The 20,170-nt window shown below is 39.5% G+C and overlaps 1 protein-coding gene across 1 annotated transcript; it reads left to right on the top strand.

Annotated features, from left to right (window-relative positions):
• Positions 1 to 8,622: 8,622 nt before the first annotated feature.
• On the top strand, positions 8,623 to 19,779 carry LOC119188649 (poly(U)-binding-splicing factor half pint-like; the record flags this gene model as incomplete). Its single annotated transcript, XM_037436491.1, is given in 10 exon segments — positions 8,623 to 8,828; positions 10,844 to 11,075; positions 11,662 to 11,718; positions 11,801 to 12,020; positions 12,404 to 12,607; positions 13,139 to 13,279; positions 13,367 to 13,881; positions 13,884 to 14,110; positions 19,350 to 19,442; positions 19,659 to 19,779. Coding segments are annotated over 10 exon segments (1,819 nt in total), but the record flags the coding sequence as incomplete, so codon positions are not given.
• Positions 19,780 to 20,170: the final 391 nt, after the last annotated feature.

The following is a 20,170-nucleotide window of genomic DNA, read 5'->3' as shown; positions in this document are numbered from 1 at the left end:
TCTGTGAGGGCGCGCGCCAGCTGCGGGTCGTTGTCCACCTCATCTTAACGAACAGCTTCTCATTAGAATTTAATTATTTTATGTGTACCACAAACAATTACATCTACAAAAATATAATATTAAACATAACCAGAAAATTTAGGAAAATTAAATGCACGGTTAGCTAAGCTTATTTTCACCCCATGACAATAGATGAATATATCGCCATATCGGGTACAAACACTAATGTTGGATAACTCACGCCATCGTTATATCCAATGAACACTAACACATATTTTGATAACCCAAAAGGAAGGATTCAGTCTGATACTTGTGCTATAAGTTGATACTTATTAAGATGACTGAAACGTCAGAGTATTAAGTAGAGCACATTAATCGAAGCCGGCACTCAGCAAGCGAAATGAGGCCCGAGGAGCAGTAATACCTCAGCAGGTTTGGAATATTACATACTTGTTTGCATTTCTAGCTAACTCTCTTATTGTTTACCTTGCTCTATCAAAAGACAAAACTTCTAGTAAATCAAAAATTCCACTCAGGATTTGCAAACCTAAACCGCGGTCTGTCATGGAACGGCCGACTCGTCTGATATGCTAAAAATCATCACAATTGCACTGTTACTAACTAAAATAAGTAACAAATATTATTCGTTTTTTCCGGCTTGTATAGAGGAGCCAGCAGTGTCGGCGAGTGGGACGTGGCCACCACCCACAGGAGCCGGCGCGTGCTGCTGGCGACACTCCATCACGCCGAGCTGGATTCCTCCGATATACGTAAAACAACAACATATATATCTATCCATACGCACAACTAACTATGCAGTATAGAGCAATATTCGTATTTATTACTTTCTTATTTAAACGATTAATGTTTGTAGAAAACAGCTCGTCCGATTTGGATGAAATTTTGGATTTGAAGTTAAAGGGGGAGAAACTAAACTGCTGAACCGATTGTAATGATGTAGATATGGGGATTTCACAAAACTAGAAGACAAATATAGGATATTCTTTTTTCTTCAACCATAATTAAGGATGCAAAAGAGGGAGATGTTAAACTGTTAACTCGATTGTAATATATTGAACCTGGAAGATAACATTAGTAATGTTTATTTATTCAAATTATAGTTACATAATTTTCTTTAACGGTGTGTAAAGATGACATATTTTGGGTTTTATTACCCTAAATAAGGAGGTTAAAAGGGGAAAAGAATAAACCGTTGTACCGATTATGGTAAAATATGATATTATCTATATCATATCCATAAAATAAATCTAAAGAAATCTCTTAATTTATGGTACTTGTAGATTTTTATTGAAGAGAAGAATCATGGCTAACAGTACATAGTATTTGTTATAAAATTGCTTTGTGACGAACTTTTCAACTGAGAATTTCGAGGGATGTGCTGCGTCCACAGTTAATAAGAAATAAATAGCGGAGAATGTATGCCAGAGCATCGCTAGTCTCCGCACCACAGGCCAATGAAAACTCACTGCCGCCGCATATAACAGTACCGCATTTATTGATATACATACATCGTCCGATCAAGATTAAAATTTCTATTCAACTGTTTCTCAAAAATAGGCTGTTGTTAAAAATAATACGATGATTATAAATCAACATTCACGAGGCTCTAGCTCGGATCTGATCCCGGAAGCAACTGTGAAGAGATGTGCAAACTGAATATATTTGCCATTTTACAGGTATTATTTTTAGTTTAATTCACAAACCACAAATACATATTATTATATGGATATTTTAGAGCGTTATTCTAAATAATTTTCTGTAGTTGTGGTATTGGTTGCAGCATTACAGGGTCTCCGGCGTCCGTGCCCCACTGTAGTCAGTCGGAGGGAGAAGAGAAGCGTAGCACACCTAGCCAGCCACAGCTCTACGAAACGCAACCACACTCTACAAGTCTCACACTGCGTTGTCGGCCACCGTACAACACTGGGAGCTATTGGTCAGTGTCAGCATACCATAGTGTCTTATAATTAAGCATCGAGAATCTATCATCTCTTTCCTAATGATAAGCGCCACGCATCATCACTATTAACGGAGTTTTGAATTTAGAAATACCTACGGTATGACTCTCACAAGCGCAGTGTTTGTCATGTTAGGGCATTTGTTATTAATTCAAATAACACTCAACTCAATATGCAACTCTACATTCTTGCTAGCGGTAGAGCGTTACTAACTCAACTAGTTCATCATTGCGTTACTATATCCTGGCCAATATATTGTATTGTTATTCTCTAATGGTTAAATTATGCTAGTGGACTATAAAACAGTTCAGAGCTTGAAATCATCTATAACTCTACAATCTAACGTCACTAAAATAAGTAGTTTGTTGTCGTACCGCATAAGTTATACTTAATCCATGTTCTATTAAGTACTACCCATCGTCAAAACACATACCTAGGCATTAAATTTAAAAAAAATGAGATGCAACATACTTTATGATCGTACAACTACTTAGCATATTAATATAACATAATAATATACGATTCTTATAATACTCACCAAAGCAATACTATATCACGATAAAGTGTACAACAGCACGATTCTACACGCGACACAAATGTCACAACAAACTGACAAGTTCCAATGCGTCGATGTTCGACAAATATAACGCGCACTGAACGAGTTCCCAACCGTCGCCAGCGCGTGCGCGTCCCTCACTGCACGCCGCCGACCCAGGAGCCGCCGGGCGACTGCCGCGCCGCCCGCCTCCACATGCGCGCGGGCATCTCCCTGGCGCTTATCGCTATACAGTATAGCTCACAGGAAAAAGTTACTACTCCGGACGATCGACCATCGATGAGCACGTGCCTGCTCACCCGTGCACGGCCTAGGTCACATCAAATGCACGTTACACCACACACTCAGATTTTCTGCCACGAAAATAGGATTTTCTTTTTATTGGAAAAATATTTTTTATTTATTATAATAGATGTCGAGACGTGGCCTCTCACTGTGGGCCTCATTAGGAGGCTCAAGGTCACTCAACAAGCTATAGGAGAGGGCTATGCTCGGTATTTCCCTACGAGATCGAATCAGAAATGAGGAGATCCGTAGGAGAACAAAGGTTACCGGCATAGCCCATAGGATTAGCAAGTTGAAGTGGCAGTGGGCCGGACACATAGCTCGAAGAACCGATGACCGTTGGGGTCGAAAGGTTCTAGAGTGGAGGCCACGTACAGGCAAACGAAAGGTCGGACGCCCGCCTACAAGGTGGACGGACGACCTGGCTAGGGTCGCAGGAAGTCGCTGGATGCAGGCCGCTTCCAACAGGTCGACGTGGAGATCCTTGGGGAGGCCTATATTCAGCAGTTGACTTCCTGTGGCTGATATGATGATGATGATGATGAGATGTCGACTTCATGTACTCTCGTTCAAGATGTCAATACGTCTCCTTTATTTATTAAGTAATCCCTACTACAAAAATAACGTAAACTCACAAACATAATTGTCGTACCTGCTTATATTATAATTAATAATATTGTCAACTAGTAATAAGGCTATGTCAAGTAAGCTCGTTCCCCTATCATTTCGTGACAGCGTAGCGATGTTTTGCTACGCAGAATAGGTTGCGGTTTCGCCACGTAAGACTAGTGCCAATTTTAAATGCCGCTACGACGCTAGAAACGTAAAAGTCATTGACGTGGTTGCGTTATACACGTGGTCTTCTGAAGTCACAATCTCCAGCAATGTGCTAACGAAACTGAAACAGACTGACGAAACCATTTACTCGAGGTCTGCCTAAGGACACACAGATCTGATGGTAAGTAGGTACGTGCATGTTCATACTTGCTGTTCGTTCCTACAATTTGCATACATGTGTGCTTTACAATGATCATTTTAAACATGGTGCACGCATGTAGTATATCGAACGGAATCAACGTGTGGCAAATGCCCCGAGAGTCTGACTCCTTTTACAGTAAGTCCGTGCTCTGCAGTACTGCAGGACACTCTCGGTACTGTATCAGATGTATGGTGTTGACATCTTATTATTCTCAGTCTCCGTGTACCCGCGGTCCCCGCTCAATGCGACGCGGCCGTTACGAATTTATTAGTTCTATTCACTAATAATATCCCTGGATTAGGCACGCGGCGCGAACTGCTTTGTTTGAGTGGAACTAACAAGCGGGATATAAATATTGTTATACAATGAAATCAAATTATACGGAAAATGCGCTTGCTTTTATCCCCTTATTGCGAGCGATACGAGGGTGGCAACAGGGCACGCCTCAGGGCATTATATAATTAAAAGCCCTACGAGTTCTGAAATGTACTGTTCGAACTCTTAAGTCCAACAGCGGTTGGTATAGAGTACTTGCAATACAACTTACCGTAGGTTGTACTATATAGTAGAAATAGGAAACAGTGGCGAAAAGCGAAATTTTCCGAAAGGAAACACAATAATTGTAGCGGGTATATAATAGAGGTACCAATATGCATTTATATATGGTGCATTACATTATTTAGATTCCGTCAATATAACTATACATATACTATATAATAACTCATTCATAATTTAGTTTGCGTGTCCCACGTCGTGTTCCCAGGCTTATCCATATTGACGCAGGATCATTGCATGTACCTCCGTCCAGAACCAATCTGAAGCAGTTTTCTACAGTCTCACGCTTGTATAAAACATACAACAAAATTTGCAGAGAGGTTCATGTATTTGCTGACAAATTACCATCTTTCAAAAAAGTTGTCTTGGCGTTGCTGAAGGGATGAATATGTTGTATTAGTTTTTATAAATTTAATTGCTTTACTTATTACCAATTTTGTTATTCTTTTAAATATTAAATATCATTTCGTTTGTTTTGTTTTAAGTTTGCTGTTTAATTTATTTAATATCTGCTTTTAAATTTTAAATATAATCTCATTTGTTTTAAGTTTGCTATTTAATTTATGTAATATCTTCTTTAAATTTGAAATATCATTTCGTTTGCTTTTGTCTTAAGTTTGTTGTATAACTTATGTAATATCATTCTCAATATGTTTATTTACCGAGAAAAATACACGTTATTATGTGTGCATGCTGTGACAACTTAAAGTGTTGTACATTGAATTATATTTTTTGTAACGATTTTTGTATCCACGCTACAATGTAACAACTACTGTTTGTCCAAATAAAGAAATAAATAAATAAAAAAAACTCTACCACCAGTTCGGAAAACAGTTCTCACCAGAGAAAACGGGCAAGAAACTCTGATGTTGCTCATTTCAAAATCAGTTTAAGATATAAACTACGCTACATGATACAAAAATGAAAAACATACAATTGTTTTTTAATGGTGTTTAGAACATTTAATTTATATGCTAGCATAATCTATATATTATGTATAATGTAGGTATATATAAATTAATTGCTGTTCGTTAGTCTCGCTAAACCTCAAGAATAGCTAAACCGATATGGCTAATTTTGATTTTTAATTATTTGTGGAAGTCCAATAAATAACGGAAAATACTATAAACGACAATTTAATTTTCCAATACAAAATGTTCCTAGCTGTGCAACATTTGATGTCTTTTATCTTTTTAGAAATAAAGAGTTGTCACCTGGTAGTCAAATATTTATGGGTGCGTTCAGAAATTTCTTTATTTCATAGCTGCAGTATGAGAACCAATATCTGTGGTTTGTTTTATTGAAATCTCAGAACAAGTGCTTGTCATTGTTCTGAGATTGAAATACAAAACATTTCACGATTATAAAAAGTGTAAAAGTGTCACTTAGTTCTGGAAAAAAAAGAAATTTTAAAACTATAATTAAAATCTCTCATTAGTTTGTCAGTGCGCGAGAACTTTATTTACTGTTATTGTTTTAAAATGCCTCGCAGAGGATGACCTGACTTAGATCGTCGAAGTCAATCAAATGTGCGACGAGCTACCTCACGTGCAAACCGCACTATCAACCAGTGAGAGACAGATAATAATAATATTCATATTGGTAGGGCAAAATTGCGTTGCACAGTGAATCATAATAATAATATTGAACAAATATAATATTATGTAGGTAATACGAAGTTCATCGGCTCATCTAGCAGGTAATAACTTAATTTAAAATTTCCATACGAGTACACAACCCTCTCAAGAATCATGAAATATTATAACATTATGCTTATACTTTTACCTATAACACCCCTAGCAATTAGAAATAGTTAACGAAATGGGCAGAAAAGCCCTTATAAGCAGCACCCATTCACAAGGATGACACATGTACTAGCCATGGGCCTCCTCAACGATATCAGATACGAAGATGGGACATTTTCGACTATTTATTTCTAATAGTGTCTCTTACATACTGATCTTACATAATATTAAATGATGTCTTCCTTAACTCGGTATATAGATCCTCTGCACACTCCAGAATGGCGACGAGTACGACTAAACAACAATCAGTCATAGAAAGAGATTGGGTACAGCGCTCGGCAAACAAACGAACACAACCGTCACGCGTTCATACTTAGCCACCCTCCAGGTGTGTAGCTACCATAGGGCTAGGCCTTGAAGTGTACCAGGGCTACTGAAGCCAAAGGTTCCCGCAGACCCTGACCGGTGTTCATCACCCTATGAAAGCTATTGAAAATATTATCATACCCAGTTTAATTGGAGATTTTTAGGAGGCCCATCCTTTTTTGCATCTGGGGCCTTATTTCCATAACTACGCCAATGCGATCGTCACCACCACCCAACCAACGCCGTCGCCGTCGCTACTCAAGTACGTTCACAGTACCTACCAGAATCATAAATAGCTTACCCAGATTTCAACAAAGTTCATTTACTAATAAGATATGTATTATTATTTGGGTAGACGAAACGCAACACTAATGCTACCACTGCCATCTACGCTTCCACGCAATACATTAACGTATACTTCCCAGTTCCCCGTGCTATGATTCTCTCTGAATAATGTATTTCTTATTTATAAACTAACACCCTTATTAACCGACTTGTAAAAAGGTGGAGGTTCTTAATTTGCCTTTTTTATGTTTGTAACTTTTTACTGGGTGACCCGATTTCGATGATTCTTTATTATTTGAAAGCTGGTGCATCCCGTGTGGTCCCATTTAATTCCATTGTTATTGAACCCTTGACTTCGGCGATACATCAAAAAACTTTTAAAATGATGTTGTCAACTATGATGTCCTCAACGTATACTGATTTTAACTAACACAAAAAGCAAAAATAAAAATATTTCAACAAAACTACACCGCCATACCAAACCACTAGAACCAAAAAGAAATATAATATTACCTACCTATGTACTGATTATCAATTTTGGAATCGAGGTCAAAAATTGTAAGAGCCAAATTAATTTGCTAGAAGCTCGATAAATACATGAACAAATGTACGAAAATAGTGGTTAATTATGTTAAAATAGTGGTTATAAATGCAACTCACTTTTATTATTTAATGTATAGACACAAAATTTCTTATTCAAAACTTAAAATATATGATAAACTGCCATATTATTATAAACTTTTGATTAAGGTGGTAGCTCAAGGTCCATTTTCATACATTTTGTTTCGGCTTTAATCTGGGTAACTAAACAAGTATTGGCAAGTAAAGAATTTAAATTCACGTCTAGTTAGTGATTAGTTCTCGCAGTTGAAAGAAAAATGTAAAAATAATTAATAATCATGGATATTTCTGCCTTTAAAATTTCGTCATATTAAATTTTAAAGGCCGAAATATCCATGATTAAAAAGCTAATTAAAAACAAAATTAACCTAATAATAATCACACTAAACTTCACTAGAGTTCAGTAAAATCTTATGAAAATAATAATTTATAAAATTAGTAAGTATGTATATAAAGTATCTAAAAATAAAAGTACTTTATATATAAATATTATAATAGGTACCGAAGGCAAGGTAAGGGTAGCAAGTTACAAGGTAAGTAAGGCCGTATGTACTTTATTCCAAAAATATTATATAAGTATAAACAATTCTATTATTATTAATATTTATTTATTTTATTTTAGGTACAAAAAACGGTTACATGCTAAAAAGTATATAAACTAATCTTATACTAAACAAATATACAAACATATAACCCACACCATTGTCCGCGTATTAACATACAGGTAGAATTGAAAATACTAATAAAGCAAACTGACTACTCAGGATTGTTTAATAATTTAGAGAGCTTGAGAATTGTTTTTTTTTTTTAATTTTTAGAGAGAAAGAAAATATAAAATTTTTTGAAGTGTGCGTTATAAGTTATTAAAAAGCGGTGGAGGGGTGTTCGAACCCCAGCGTTACTTCTATATGACTCGGTGTGAAACAACTGCGATACGCACTACCCACGTCTGATAACAGTTCTAGGTACCCTGTAACACAGTTTATTTGTGAGTTCGATACAGTCAAATCTATTATTACACAAGCCGTGCAACATCAGAACATCGAAGAGCAAACGCCTTGATTCCAAACTTAAAATATTATAGCGTTATAATAATGACTGAGCGTAAAGAGTTTTTGAGTTACCGCATTTATATTTCATATACTTCTTGTATAATGAGTTCTCAATCGGTACAGCGTATTCCAGGTGGGAACGAAATATAAAAGTTATAACTTCTTAAATGGCAACACTCAGTTGAACCGGCATTTGACAACTGACAGGTACCAACTGTCAACAGTCAATGTCAAATAGGTTATGAAAATACAGCGCGTCGGTTAGTTATTATCAATGACCAATCATTCCGTAAAACAAATGTGATACTTTAAAATTTATTAATAACGTGACCGTGTATGAGCATTTAATAGGACTCAGTAGTGGATACACTGATTGCACGCCTCCTTAACACAAATATGGAATTGGTAAGTTTGCTGCGCGTCGCGTGTCATTTAGCTGTGAACTGTGATGGCACGAAGTGCTCCACTTAAGATTCTTCTTTCTAGAAATATCTAAAATTATTACGGTAATAGTGATAAAACAACGATTTGTTACTGCTAAAGCTTCACATACATTTGTTTTATTATAATGGTACGTTTGTCTTGAATAGATCTAAATACACTGGCACCGTGAGTCGTCTCCCAGCTTACAGTTGTGAAGCTAACATTCATATTTCGCTGCTACATTCGAGATATGTATTTATTTACGTGTTTTTGAAGCTCGTTCAAAGAAGCGAGCAGTTTCATTGATACTAAACATATCATTTAAACATGATTATTGTAATTTGCATTACATATGAGTTGAAGTATAATATTATACCGCCTTCCAAAAACACTAAAAACCCAAAAAAAATAACATTACGCCTATACTGGTTACCAATTTTGGAGTTGGTGACTATTTTAAGTTAAACCTTGTTTTCATATATTTGATTCTTTATCATGTAGCTTAACTCGCAATTTTAATTATTCACCAACTCACGACAGTGGTAACCAGTGTATGGGTAATGTTAAATAGAATTTTTGGTTCTTGAATTTTTGTTAATAGTATAATCTTTTTTGACTTCGTAGGAAATACATGGTCTCAATGGTGCAGTTGTGTTAAGGACACAGTATGACTATCGCATTTTAATATTATAACCTACCTACCCCTAAAAAGGAGGAATGATGTTATAATATATACATTTATTAACAATTGTAATGCACATTTAAAATTGTAAACCAGAACACGCTCAGTTATTTTATTTTTTCATGTTTTTTTATTTGTTTTCCATTTTATTTGATACCTTTTAATTTATAAGTTATTTAGATTTATAGTACTATGTGAACACAAATTGTATTCTCATAGGACAATTTCCTAAATACAGGCTTGCCTCACTAGGAAATTGAAGAAGTTTGCAGATACATTGTGATCAACAAAAACATTGTTCTACTGTTTTAGGGTTAAATTTTCTTTGTCTATTCTCATGTTTTACATGTTTTGCTGTATAAACAATTTTCATTAATACCAATAACAACATTGTAGGAATTGAGATAAAACAATTTTAAATTTTAGAAAAACAAAACTACGTAAATATTATGCATAAAGCAGTGAGTAGTTGTCAGAGTTACAGTTCTTTATCATATGACCTAAAATGTATTTTATGAAAACAACTATTCAAGAATACTGCAGTAACAGAATATAAATGTTTTTTACACACAACATTCTCCAATTGTAACAATATGTATATCACCAGCTCAACATTAAGATTTAAGTTGTGAAACTTAAGGTTTATGGTTAGGTTAGGTTGGATCTGCATACACAATGTGCAAGCTACAGCAGTGCCCGCAAGTGCCAGGAATAAAAGCTGAAGCTTAAAACTCCTTACTACATTTTAAATTTAGAATTTTTTTATTTAGTTTTGTAAAAAAAGTATTTTGGATATCTTTCCAATTGCAGCCACTATTGACTTGAAAATTTGGTAATTATTTTTTTAATTTTAATTGTTAATTTAAATAAGAACAACACATAATCATTATGCACATGTGCCAACTTTGGGCATGTTCTCATTTAAATAATTTGGTTGGGAATTCAGTTTACTTCTCAACCTCTTATATTATTAACCAAATTAAGCAGTGTGTACCTTAAAATTTTGTTTTCTTGTGTAATATAATGATCTGATGTTACATTGGTAGTATGTAAAGCATTTCTCTCAATGAAGGAAACATAAACACACAGTTTTATGATATTATATGAGTCACATTCCCTATAAAATGTAAGGTATTTCTTTTTGCTATTCTGATGTGGTATTTGAAGCCCGAATGGTCTCAAAATTTATGACTGTTAAACATGTCTGCAAACATTATATTAAGAAAGTTTCTTGTAGGTACAGCAGTTAAAGTGCCCTTATCGCTCCGTTTCAAAAATCCACTCCATATGAGTACCATAATGGTGGTTTGCGTAGTTGCAGGGCGGCGACACGAGCGCAATGCAGCAGCTACAGGCGCATCAGCCGCCGCAGCTGGCGCAGTTGGCGCACATGTCGCAGCCGACGCACGGCGCTGCGTACGCGCCGCCTGCCGTGGAGCTGCTGGCGGGGCTCGCGCCTCAGCACGCGCCCCAGCACGCGCCCGAGCTCGCGGCCGCGTCGGACTCGTTCCCCGCGGCCGCCGCGTCGCTGTCGCCGCAGGTCGCCGGTGAGTAGGTCGCGGCGGCGCGCAGGCGCAGATGAGGTAGAGTCGCGGAGCGCGTCTAACGCCGCTGGCTGTGCTCGCTGTTGCAGGCGCCGTGGGGCCGCGACGCGCCGGCAGCGCTGCGGGCGACGCCGCGTGCCTTCGCGCCTCGTCCGTCCGCTCTCTTGCCTCTAGAATGAATCCCTCCTCAGTGATCAGTGTTTCTGCTTTCTGTTTCAGACTAGATATAAGTTAGGTATTTGGTAAACGCTTAGGCGTGCGACGACGCTGCGGCCGGGCGGCGGCGGCGGCTGCGCGCGCTCCAATGTACTTACCTCACTGTTCCTCCCCGCGCGCGACAGGGACGGGCGCCCCGCCACCGGTCCGGCGCCGCCCCGGCCTCGTGCGAGCTCCGAGTCGCCGGGGCGGCGTGTGTGCGAGCGTGTGTGTGTGAGTGTACGGGAATGTGTGCGAGTGGCGCGTGCGCGGTGCGTGCGCCGGGCGGGGTGCGGGGCGCGGTGCGTGGGAGCGAGTGTGCGGCGAGTGCGAGCGTCCACTGATACTAGCGAGCTGTCCCGTTGGGCACACACTCACTCTGCGCGTGTTACAGGTGGATTCCTCGCCGCGCCCATCTACGACTTGCAACAAGTTGGAGATGTATACACAGGTACTGATATTATAATTAAACGAGTAGATGAGTCTGTATTTGTTGCCACTTTGATTTGATCGACGACGCGATGCATGCACAGGCCCCGGTGCGAAGTGTGCTACTCTGCCGGCAATCCTGGGCGGGTCGCTGCCACGGTTGAGCAGTGAGCAGGCGGACGCGGTCGCACGCGCCAAGAAGTACGCGATGGAACAGAGCATCAAAATGGTGCTGATGAAGCAGACGCTGGCCCACCAGCAGCAGCAGATGGCGTCGCAGCGCACGCAGGTGCAGCGCCAGCAGGCGCTTGCGCTCATGTGCAGGTCTGTAGCTGACCCTAGTGTATCAAGAAAACAATTAGTTTCTATATCGTACGTCCTTGTAGTTATGGTTAAAATGTCACTGTGATGAGAGCGATATCGCGAGGCTCCCGCTCGCGCTGGTCGAGCTCGTGAGCGCAAGCTGAAAAGATCTGAGTGTGACGCGTCCCAGGCGGGACATGTTGCGGTGCAGCCACGCCGTGTCGCATGTCTTACAACGCGCCGTTTCTATGCAATCTATAATAATTCATTGGAAGCACGCTGCGTCTACGCATCGCACATGTCTCGGGCGCAACTATTCTATTCTGTTTGAAACACAATATTTATGTCATCAGCTACTTACTTGCAAGGTCAACACTACACAAATACTCTGGTGATGGTTCTAGGGTGTACGTGGGTTCGATATCGTTCGAGCTGAAGGAAGACACGATCCGGCAAGCGTTCCTGCCGTTTGGGCCGATCAAGTCAATCAACATGTCGTGGGACCCGGTCACGCAGAAGCACAAGGGGTTTGCGTTCGTCGAGTACGAGATCCCCGAGGCGGCGCAGCTCTCGCTCGAGCAGATGAACGGCGTGATGCTCGGCGGCAGGTACCAACCACCAGCTAGTGACAATTGCAGGGCTATGCTCTTGCTTTAACTACCTCCACTTTTTTCTGCCTCATAGAAAGTAAGCGATACAACCGCCCTTAAACAATAGTAACACCATCCCACACCTAGAATTACAGTATAAAGTATTGTTTGGTATTCCACTGTGCTCGCCATCCTGAGACATGAGAGGTTAAATCATTGTTGTTCAAACCAGAACACAACAGTGACTACACACTGCTGTTTGGCGGCAGAAATAAACATTGCGGTGGTACCCAGGCGGACTCTCGCATATGAGAAACCCACCACCAGTAAAACCGTTCAAAAAAGCAAAAATTCACTTCAATGCGTCATAGGCTATACATAACACATTATAGTTATTATAATATTTTAGTATTTCACAAATTTACTACAGTTTTTCCACCCCAAAAATTTAACAATTATCCTACATGGGTTAGTGCACTAACAAAACACGTTTTTTATCACAGAATGAAACCAGGCAATTATATTAACCATATTGTATGAATTTTTTAGAAACATAAAAGTGGTCGGTCGGCCGTCTAACATGCCGCAGGCGCAGGCCGTCATCGACGAGATCCAAGAGGAAGCCAAGCAATACAATCGGATATACGTGGCGTCCATACACCCCGAGCTCACTGAGGATGATATCAAAAAGTAACTGCTCCTAACAAAAATATAATTATTAACATTTATTTTTTGTCAAAACAGTGTATTATGCACAATTATTTTAACCTATTTCAGCGTTTTCGAAGCATTTGGACCAATAACGTACTGCAAGCTCGCGTACGGCGCATCCCAACACAAACACAAAGGGTACGGGTTCATCGAGTACGCGACGCTGCCGGCGGCGCTGGAGGCCATCGCGTCCATGAACCTGTTCGACCTCGGCGGCCAGTACCTGCGCGTGGGCCGCGCCATCACGCCGCCCAACGCGCTGGCCGGCCCCCCGCAGCCCTCCGCCATGCCCACCGCCGCCGCCGTCGCCGCCGCCGCCGCCACCGCCAAGATACAGGCCATGGACGCCGTCGCCAGCAACGCCGTCGCGCTCGGACTCACCAAACTCAACGCGCTCGGCGTCTCGCCCGCCGCCGCGCTCCCCAAGCTCGCCGCCGCCTTACCCGTCGCGCTGCCCACGGCGCTGCCGCTGTCCGCCGCGCTGCCGCCCGTGCTGCCGGCCGCGCTGCCGACCGCCATGCCGCCCGCGCTGCCCGCGTCGCTGCCGGCGGCGCCGGTAGTGTCGGGCGCGATCCCGCCCCGGGCGTGGTGATCCCGCCGTCGCCGCGGCCGGCGCGGGCGGCGTCGGACGCGCCGGCACCGACGCCCGCGCCCCCGAGCGCGATGACGGCCGCGCCCGCGCCGCTGGGCGAGGCGGAGGTGCAGCAGGCGGCGCTGCAGCGCAAGCTGCTGGACGCCTCGCCCGACACGCTCCAACAGCAAGAGTCGCTCTCCATATCGGGACAGTCAGCACGACATCTCGTCATGCAGGTGAGTGGTGACGCATCCGACCGGACTTTAACTATAAATTATTTATTTGTTAGGTATGCACTGCCTGTTAAAAAGATAGACAAGACTTTAACATTGTGTGGATTATAATTGAAACATTTTTTTTGTTATGTATGTGGTATTTTTTTATATGGTAAGAGGATTGAGGTCTAATAAAATGTCTTTAGACGAAAGATGATCACCCCTCGACAGTTGACACATTTATGCTGGCCTATTGCGTGGTTAAATATTTGAAAAAGACGTGGAGTCTTTCTCGATACACTAAAGGTTGCTAAAGTGAGTCTAATTTATAAATCTGGTTGTAAATTAGACCTTAATAACTACCGTCCGATATCAGTCTTACTTATAATGTCAAAAATACTTAAACGAATTTTATATGATTGCTGAAACAATTTTTAGTGGAATAAAATATCTGATAAACTAGCAATACAGTTTCCGTCTGTTAGCGACACAAAAATAATAATATGTAAGGGGGGGTGCAAAAGGCGCGGGGCGGGGCTCCCGGGCGGCGCGTGGGCCGCGAGTCACGTAGACTGTTCCTTTTTTTTAGTCGACAGCGGGCCGCCGTTTTGCTAACCCGCGGCACCCGTTCGCCCTTTGCAGTTTGCACCTCCGTATTTAGTTTTGTTTTAATGTAAGACGCATTAAATACGCTTTCTAATAAGCTAAAAACGCCTTTTCCTTTGTGCGACCTGCACATTCAACACCGTCAGAAATCGAGTACACTCACGGCTGCGATTGATTTAATTACTAAAATAAAGACCCACATTACAATAGCGTAGTACAATAGTTATTATAATATTTTATTATTACTTACTATCACATGAGCGGCCGATATGAATTCCGTCAAAGAGCATGAAAAAATATCAATCTGGTTGGACAAAGCATTGAGCACTCGCGGCGCGCGACAGCGGTGCCGGAACTACTTGTGCGACCTCGCCGCACCGGGACACCTATAGAGACATGAGAGATATAGGCGTATGTAACAACTAACACTGCCCTTGATATGTTTACATCTTACTTACGAAACAGGCAGCATGTTGTAAAAATTAATAATTTTATTAGTTCCAACCAAGACATAATCAATGGCTTTCCTCAAGGATCTATTGTCGGTCCATTATTATTTCTAATATAATATACATGAATAAAATTTGCAAAATCGGACTGACTGGGCATCTTACACTATATGCAGATGATACATGCTTCTTTTATTTTGATGATTCTATCCATGATATGACATTGGATGCGCAAGGGGACCGAAACTTGCTCAATGAATGGCTAAAATACAATTTACTTACAGTTAAATAATATATGATTTTTGCCACAAAGAATAAAAACATACCGGATTTTACACCTCTCACTATGGATAATGATATGCTATGACGTTCCAATCAAGAAAAATATCTCGGCTTATGGCTTGACGAAAAATTGACATGGAAAGTGTATATGGATCATGATAGAACAAAACTTATCTCAATATTAGGAGCTTTCCATAAGTCATGAAAATGTATTCCCAATAAAGTCTGGCCTATTATACAGGGTCATTTCGACATTGCGTTACTAAATGAAACCACAGGTTCGTGGTGACCTCTGCTAACACCGTGCAAAAGATTATTCATAAGTAACGTATATTTACGTCAATAATCCCGATTTTAGATTTATGGTTTTTTGATCACGCTGTCTCTTAACGCGCTCAACTGAAGTGAATGAACTACGTCACAGCTGATGATATTATTACCGAACCTATAGGGTTCAGAAGGTCAGCTCACAAATGAACTCCCAATACGTTCACTGACTTGGTTGCAACAGTTCATTGAGTCAATAATTAATTACTACAAAAATATTTCGTCAATTATAAACGTTATTTTCGTTAATAAAATAGTTTTCTTACCAAAAAAGTTACCTACATAATTCCTAAAGTTACAAGATTTAAATCTATTGGTATCGTATTTTTTAAAATTCTACATGATATTCCGACATTTATTTTAATTCCAACATTAATATTTTGGTTTGTCATAATATCTAAAAGAAGACTACGTACACATTACCGAACGTCATATTATGCTTTCTGTACCATTTCTTTGCTATGGCAATACGTCCGAGTCTTTGACCGAGTGAAAAGAGCGCGCGATTATTCAATACAATAGTCGTACTCTTTCTCGCCTAAACTAGCAATGTTGTCAGTATAAACCTTTTTACCAAAAGCTTGCTAAAACGACACAGCATTTCAAAAATTCTGATATTAGATTTTTTTTTTATTACATGATGTTCTAACAGATTTAACACACAATTGTATTACAAAATAAAATAAGTAATGATTTATGATGAAATGATTAATGAAAAGTCTACCTAATTAAAATAATACACAGCAATATTTTAGTATTTTTAAAACATTATTTTAAGTAATAAAGTATAATAGAGATTTTGGATTCAGTCACTCATTTTCAATAGGCATACGGGGTATAAAATAAACAAGATATTGCACAATAAGTTAATAATAAAAAAAGTTTGGTAACACTGCGAAGGCACGTGTTAGTTGTAAAACTCTGGCTCGTCAAATATCGTGTACCTGCAGACTAGTGTTGCCAGGGTCAATTTGTTTAAAATCAAGACGGTAAAACAAATCGAGATTTAGTGTTGTAGATCGGGACATAAAAAAAAGCAAGTATTTTTTAAAATTTAAGTTTTATGTATTGCGTTTTACAAAAATATCACTGCAAGTCATGCTAAAGTTGCGTTTTATTTGGATTTCTGTTTTAACATCGAAGCACAGATCGCCGGGTAGTCGCATCTCTAAGCAAAAGAATAAAACAAAACTGTACCTTCAGCGCTAGTGAGATGATACTTGCTATTTTGATTGCATTGTCGCACTCAACACAGTGATGAATTCGTAGTTTATTTTTCATAATACTTAATGGTTTTAATAATTTTATTGGTGCAAAACGGGTCACGTCCCCAGAACCCTAAAATTCGGGACATCCCGCGCAAATCGGGACATCAGGCAACACTACTCCAGACTACTACATTTGGGGAATTCGCTAACCTCGTGTGTCGCGTGTTGGTCGGTAAGGCACAAAGATATTTAAAGTGGTCCCCTAAATGCGACCTTAACACGTATAAAATAGAGTCTATTTTTAGAAATATTTTTGTCATTTTGAATATTTTACGATCGCGAAGTTGCATCGTTGACGCGTACGCGAAACTGAACTAATCACAATCTATTGATTATGTTTCTAGCGGGGGCTGTCATTACGATTTTAATGTGGATTTATGAATTTGCGATAGGTACTGAATGGAAAAATCCAATATCATTTTGTCCGACCCGGGATTCGATCCCGTGACCTTAGCAAAGCATCCGTACTATAATACAACTGCGGCACCGAGGTAGTCACAAATTAACTCTATTAAAAATACTTTGAAGTATGAAACAACTTTTAAAGGAACAAGCAATCTACAAATCATTAGGTATTGGTAAAAGCATTTACTATTTTGAAAACATGTTAAGATACCTATTGGGACGTCGCGCCGTGACGCATCCCGTCGCTCGACATTTTTACCTAAAACTATCACATTACCTAATTATTATTAAGATTGTAACTTCGTTATTAATTGTTCGTGTGAATTGCCAGACTTGCAGAATGATATTTTATTGTTATGAGTGTTATAAATCTAACCGTTGAACATATTTATTATAACTACTTATCTACTAAAATGGATGAACTACCTACATTAGAATGTGTGTTTTGATTTAAAAGAATGAAACCACTTTAAAATTACGGAAATCATGTGTTATGTGTACCTAACATATGCAGTTGTGGTTATTTGATTAGTGTCGTTTGCTTATGATGATAGTTTGAGCATAGAAAATATTGTAATGAAATGTGATGATTAATGCGTGATGTTTATGTTGGCGTTGGATGTCCACCTGCAAGGTGGACAGACGACTCTGATAAACGTCGCGGGAACACATTGGATGCAGGCAGCTTTCGACAGGTCCGTCTGGAAATATTTAGGGAGGCCTATGTTCAACAGTGGACTTTATGTGGCTGATGATGATAATGATGTTTAGGTATGTGGCTTTTGTAACGTCGGCGTAGCGTCGTCGCTGCTGGTCTAATTGTTGATTGAGTGATGTGGCACGACACAAAACCCTAGGTAGTTAAAGCGCCGACATCAGCTGTTCGGTTGCGGGGCGGCGCGCGCGGTGCGACGAACTACCCTTGCGCTCGGAGTGTGCATCACTTGTTCGTGTGCGTGAGCATAATATTATCAATGAATTTGTGCGATGTTGCCGCTCCGACGAATTCTAGTATAGTAGTAGTGGCAAAAGGTGTGTAACAATAAAATTACTATGTGAATATTTATTTTGTTTGAAAATTTTACTTTTTTGTTTTTGACCTTAGGTTAGAGTAACTTATAGTAAACTGCTTCTTTCAAGATGACTTTCTCGCAGTTAAATTTAAGTCTAGGGTTACAAAATGACCCTGTATACAATTCATTAATTAAATCAAATTTGGAATATCTTATTGAAATATGGAGGTTGGTGGCTGTAACTAACTTAAAGATCCTGCAAAGAAATTAAAATAAAATAATTAAAGTATTATACAACTATCACTATCGTACACCAACAACACAATTATACGCAAAAACAAAAATAATTCATTTTAAACATCTTTACACATATTACACAAAATCACTTTATAACTAAACTTCATAAACATAACTTGAGAAACAGACACAAACTTCAACTTATTAATGCCCAAACTAATTACGGAAAGAAAACAATATTATGTGAAGGAGTACAGTTGTATAATAAATTACCTATCGAATTAACCAGCCGCCTTGATTTAAAATTAATAAATCGTGAATATATTTATTTATATCTCATTGTAAGGGAACTGTAAGTTTTTATGAGAATAAATTCTTTTAACCCAAAAAAGAAAGATACGCTCAAAAACTCCTTACGTTAAAATATTGTTACCTTTTATTATAATTATTAATTAACTTATAACTTTAAATATTATAGAAAGGCTTTTCACAACATTTTCCTAAATATTTCTATACATTGAATATTGTTTCGATAGTGCGGACACAAAATAATTGAACATTAATTCTTTGTTACTATGTATATAAATTTAATACATGCATAAACACTGGCATAATCAAAGTATTATAAATGCAATCTAAATAACTCGGTGTAATTTTTCGTGTTGTATTGCAGAGACTGATGCGCCGGCGCGCCTCCCGGACCGTGCTGCTCTGCAACATGGTCTCCGCCGACGAGGTGGACGAGGCTCTGCACCACGAGATACAGGCGAGGCACAACCCCTTACACTCACTGACCACAACAAATAACCACTAAACAATTCTATCCACATAATCACAAGCACTCACTTGAACAATATTATTATACTAATATCAATTTATTTAAAATCTAAAATAATATTTTATTTTTGCACTGCACAACCCTGATGTTGTGATCAATATTCACCCGCAGCGTTCTGTATTTAATCAACATATGTGTGTGCAGGAGGAGTGTTCGAAGTGGGGTCGTGTGGAGCGGCTCGTGATCTACAACGAGCGGCAGACCGAGGACGATGACCCCGCGCACGCCAACGTCAAGATCTTCGTGCAGTTCGCGGAGCCCGACGGTGAGATACCACTTCACACTGACAGCTGCTACTAGCTAGACAGCACCCGATACTCGCTACTAAAATGCTTTCTTTTCTGATTCAACAGCGGAATTGTAATCACTAATGTTTACAATACAAACACACCACGCCTTTATCTCTAAAGCGATAGAAGAAGGCATCGACTTTTCGCCTTGTGTGTTCTGTCCCATGGTGTGATATGGGCGAATCTATTGCCATATAGCGCACTTATTCCAAATTCTCGTCTGAAACTGAGCTAGTACAATATCAATTTGCCCGACCCGAGATACGAACCCGGGTCCTCAGAGCTGCGATCGTAGGTAGCAGGCACTGCGCACGCACTACTCTGAGTTGTATAATAATAATTGTCATTATGATGCATGTGCGGCGC

The sequence above is a fragment of the Manduca sexta genome, chromosome 8 (assembly GCF_014839805.1).
Source record: "Manduca sexta isolate Smith_Timp_Sample1 chromosome 8, JHU_Msex_v1.0, whole genome shotgun sequence".
Taxonomy (NCBI): domain Eukaryota; kingdom Metazoa; phylum Arthropoda; class Insecta; order Lepidoptera; family Sphingidae; genus Manduca; species Manduca sexta.
Note: the sequence above shows the minus strand (reverse complement) of the source record. Positions and strands in the feature narration are given on the sequence as shown.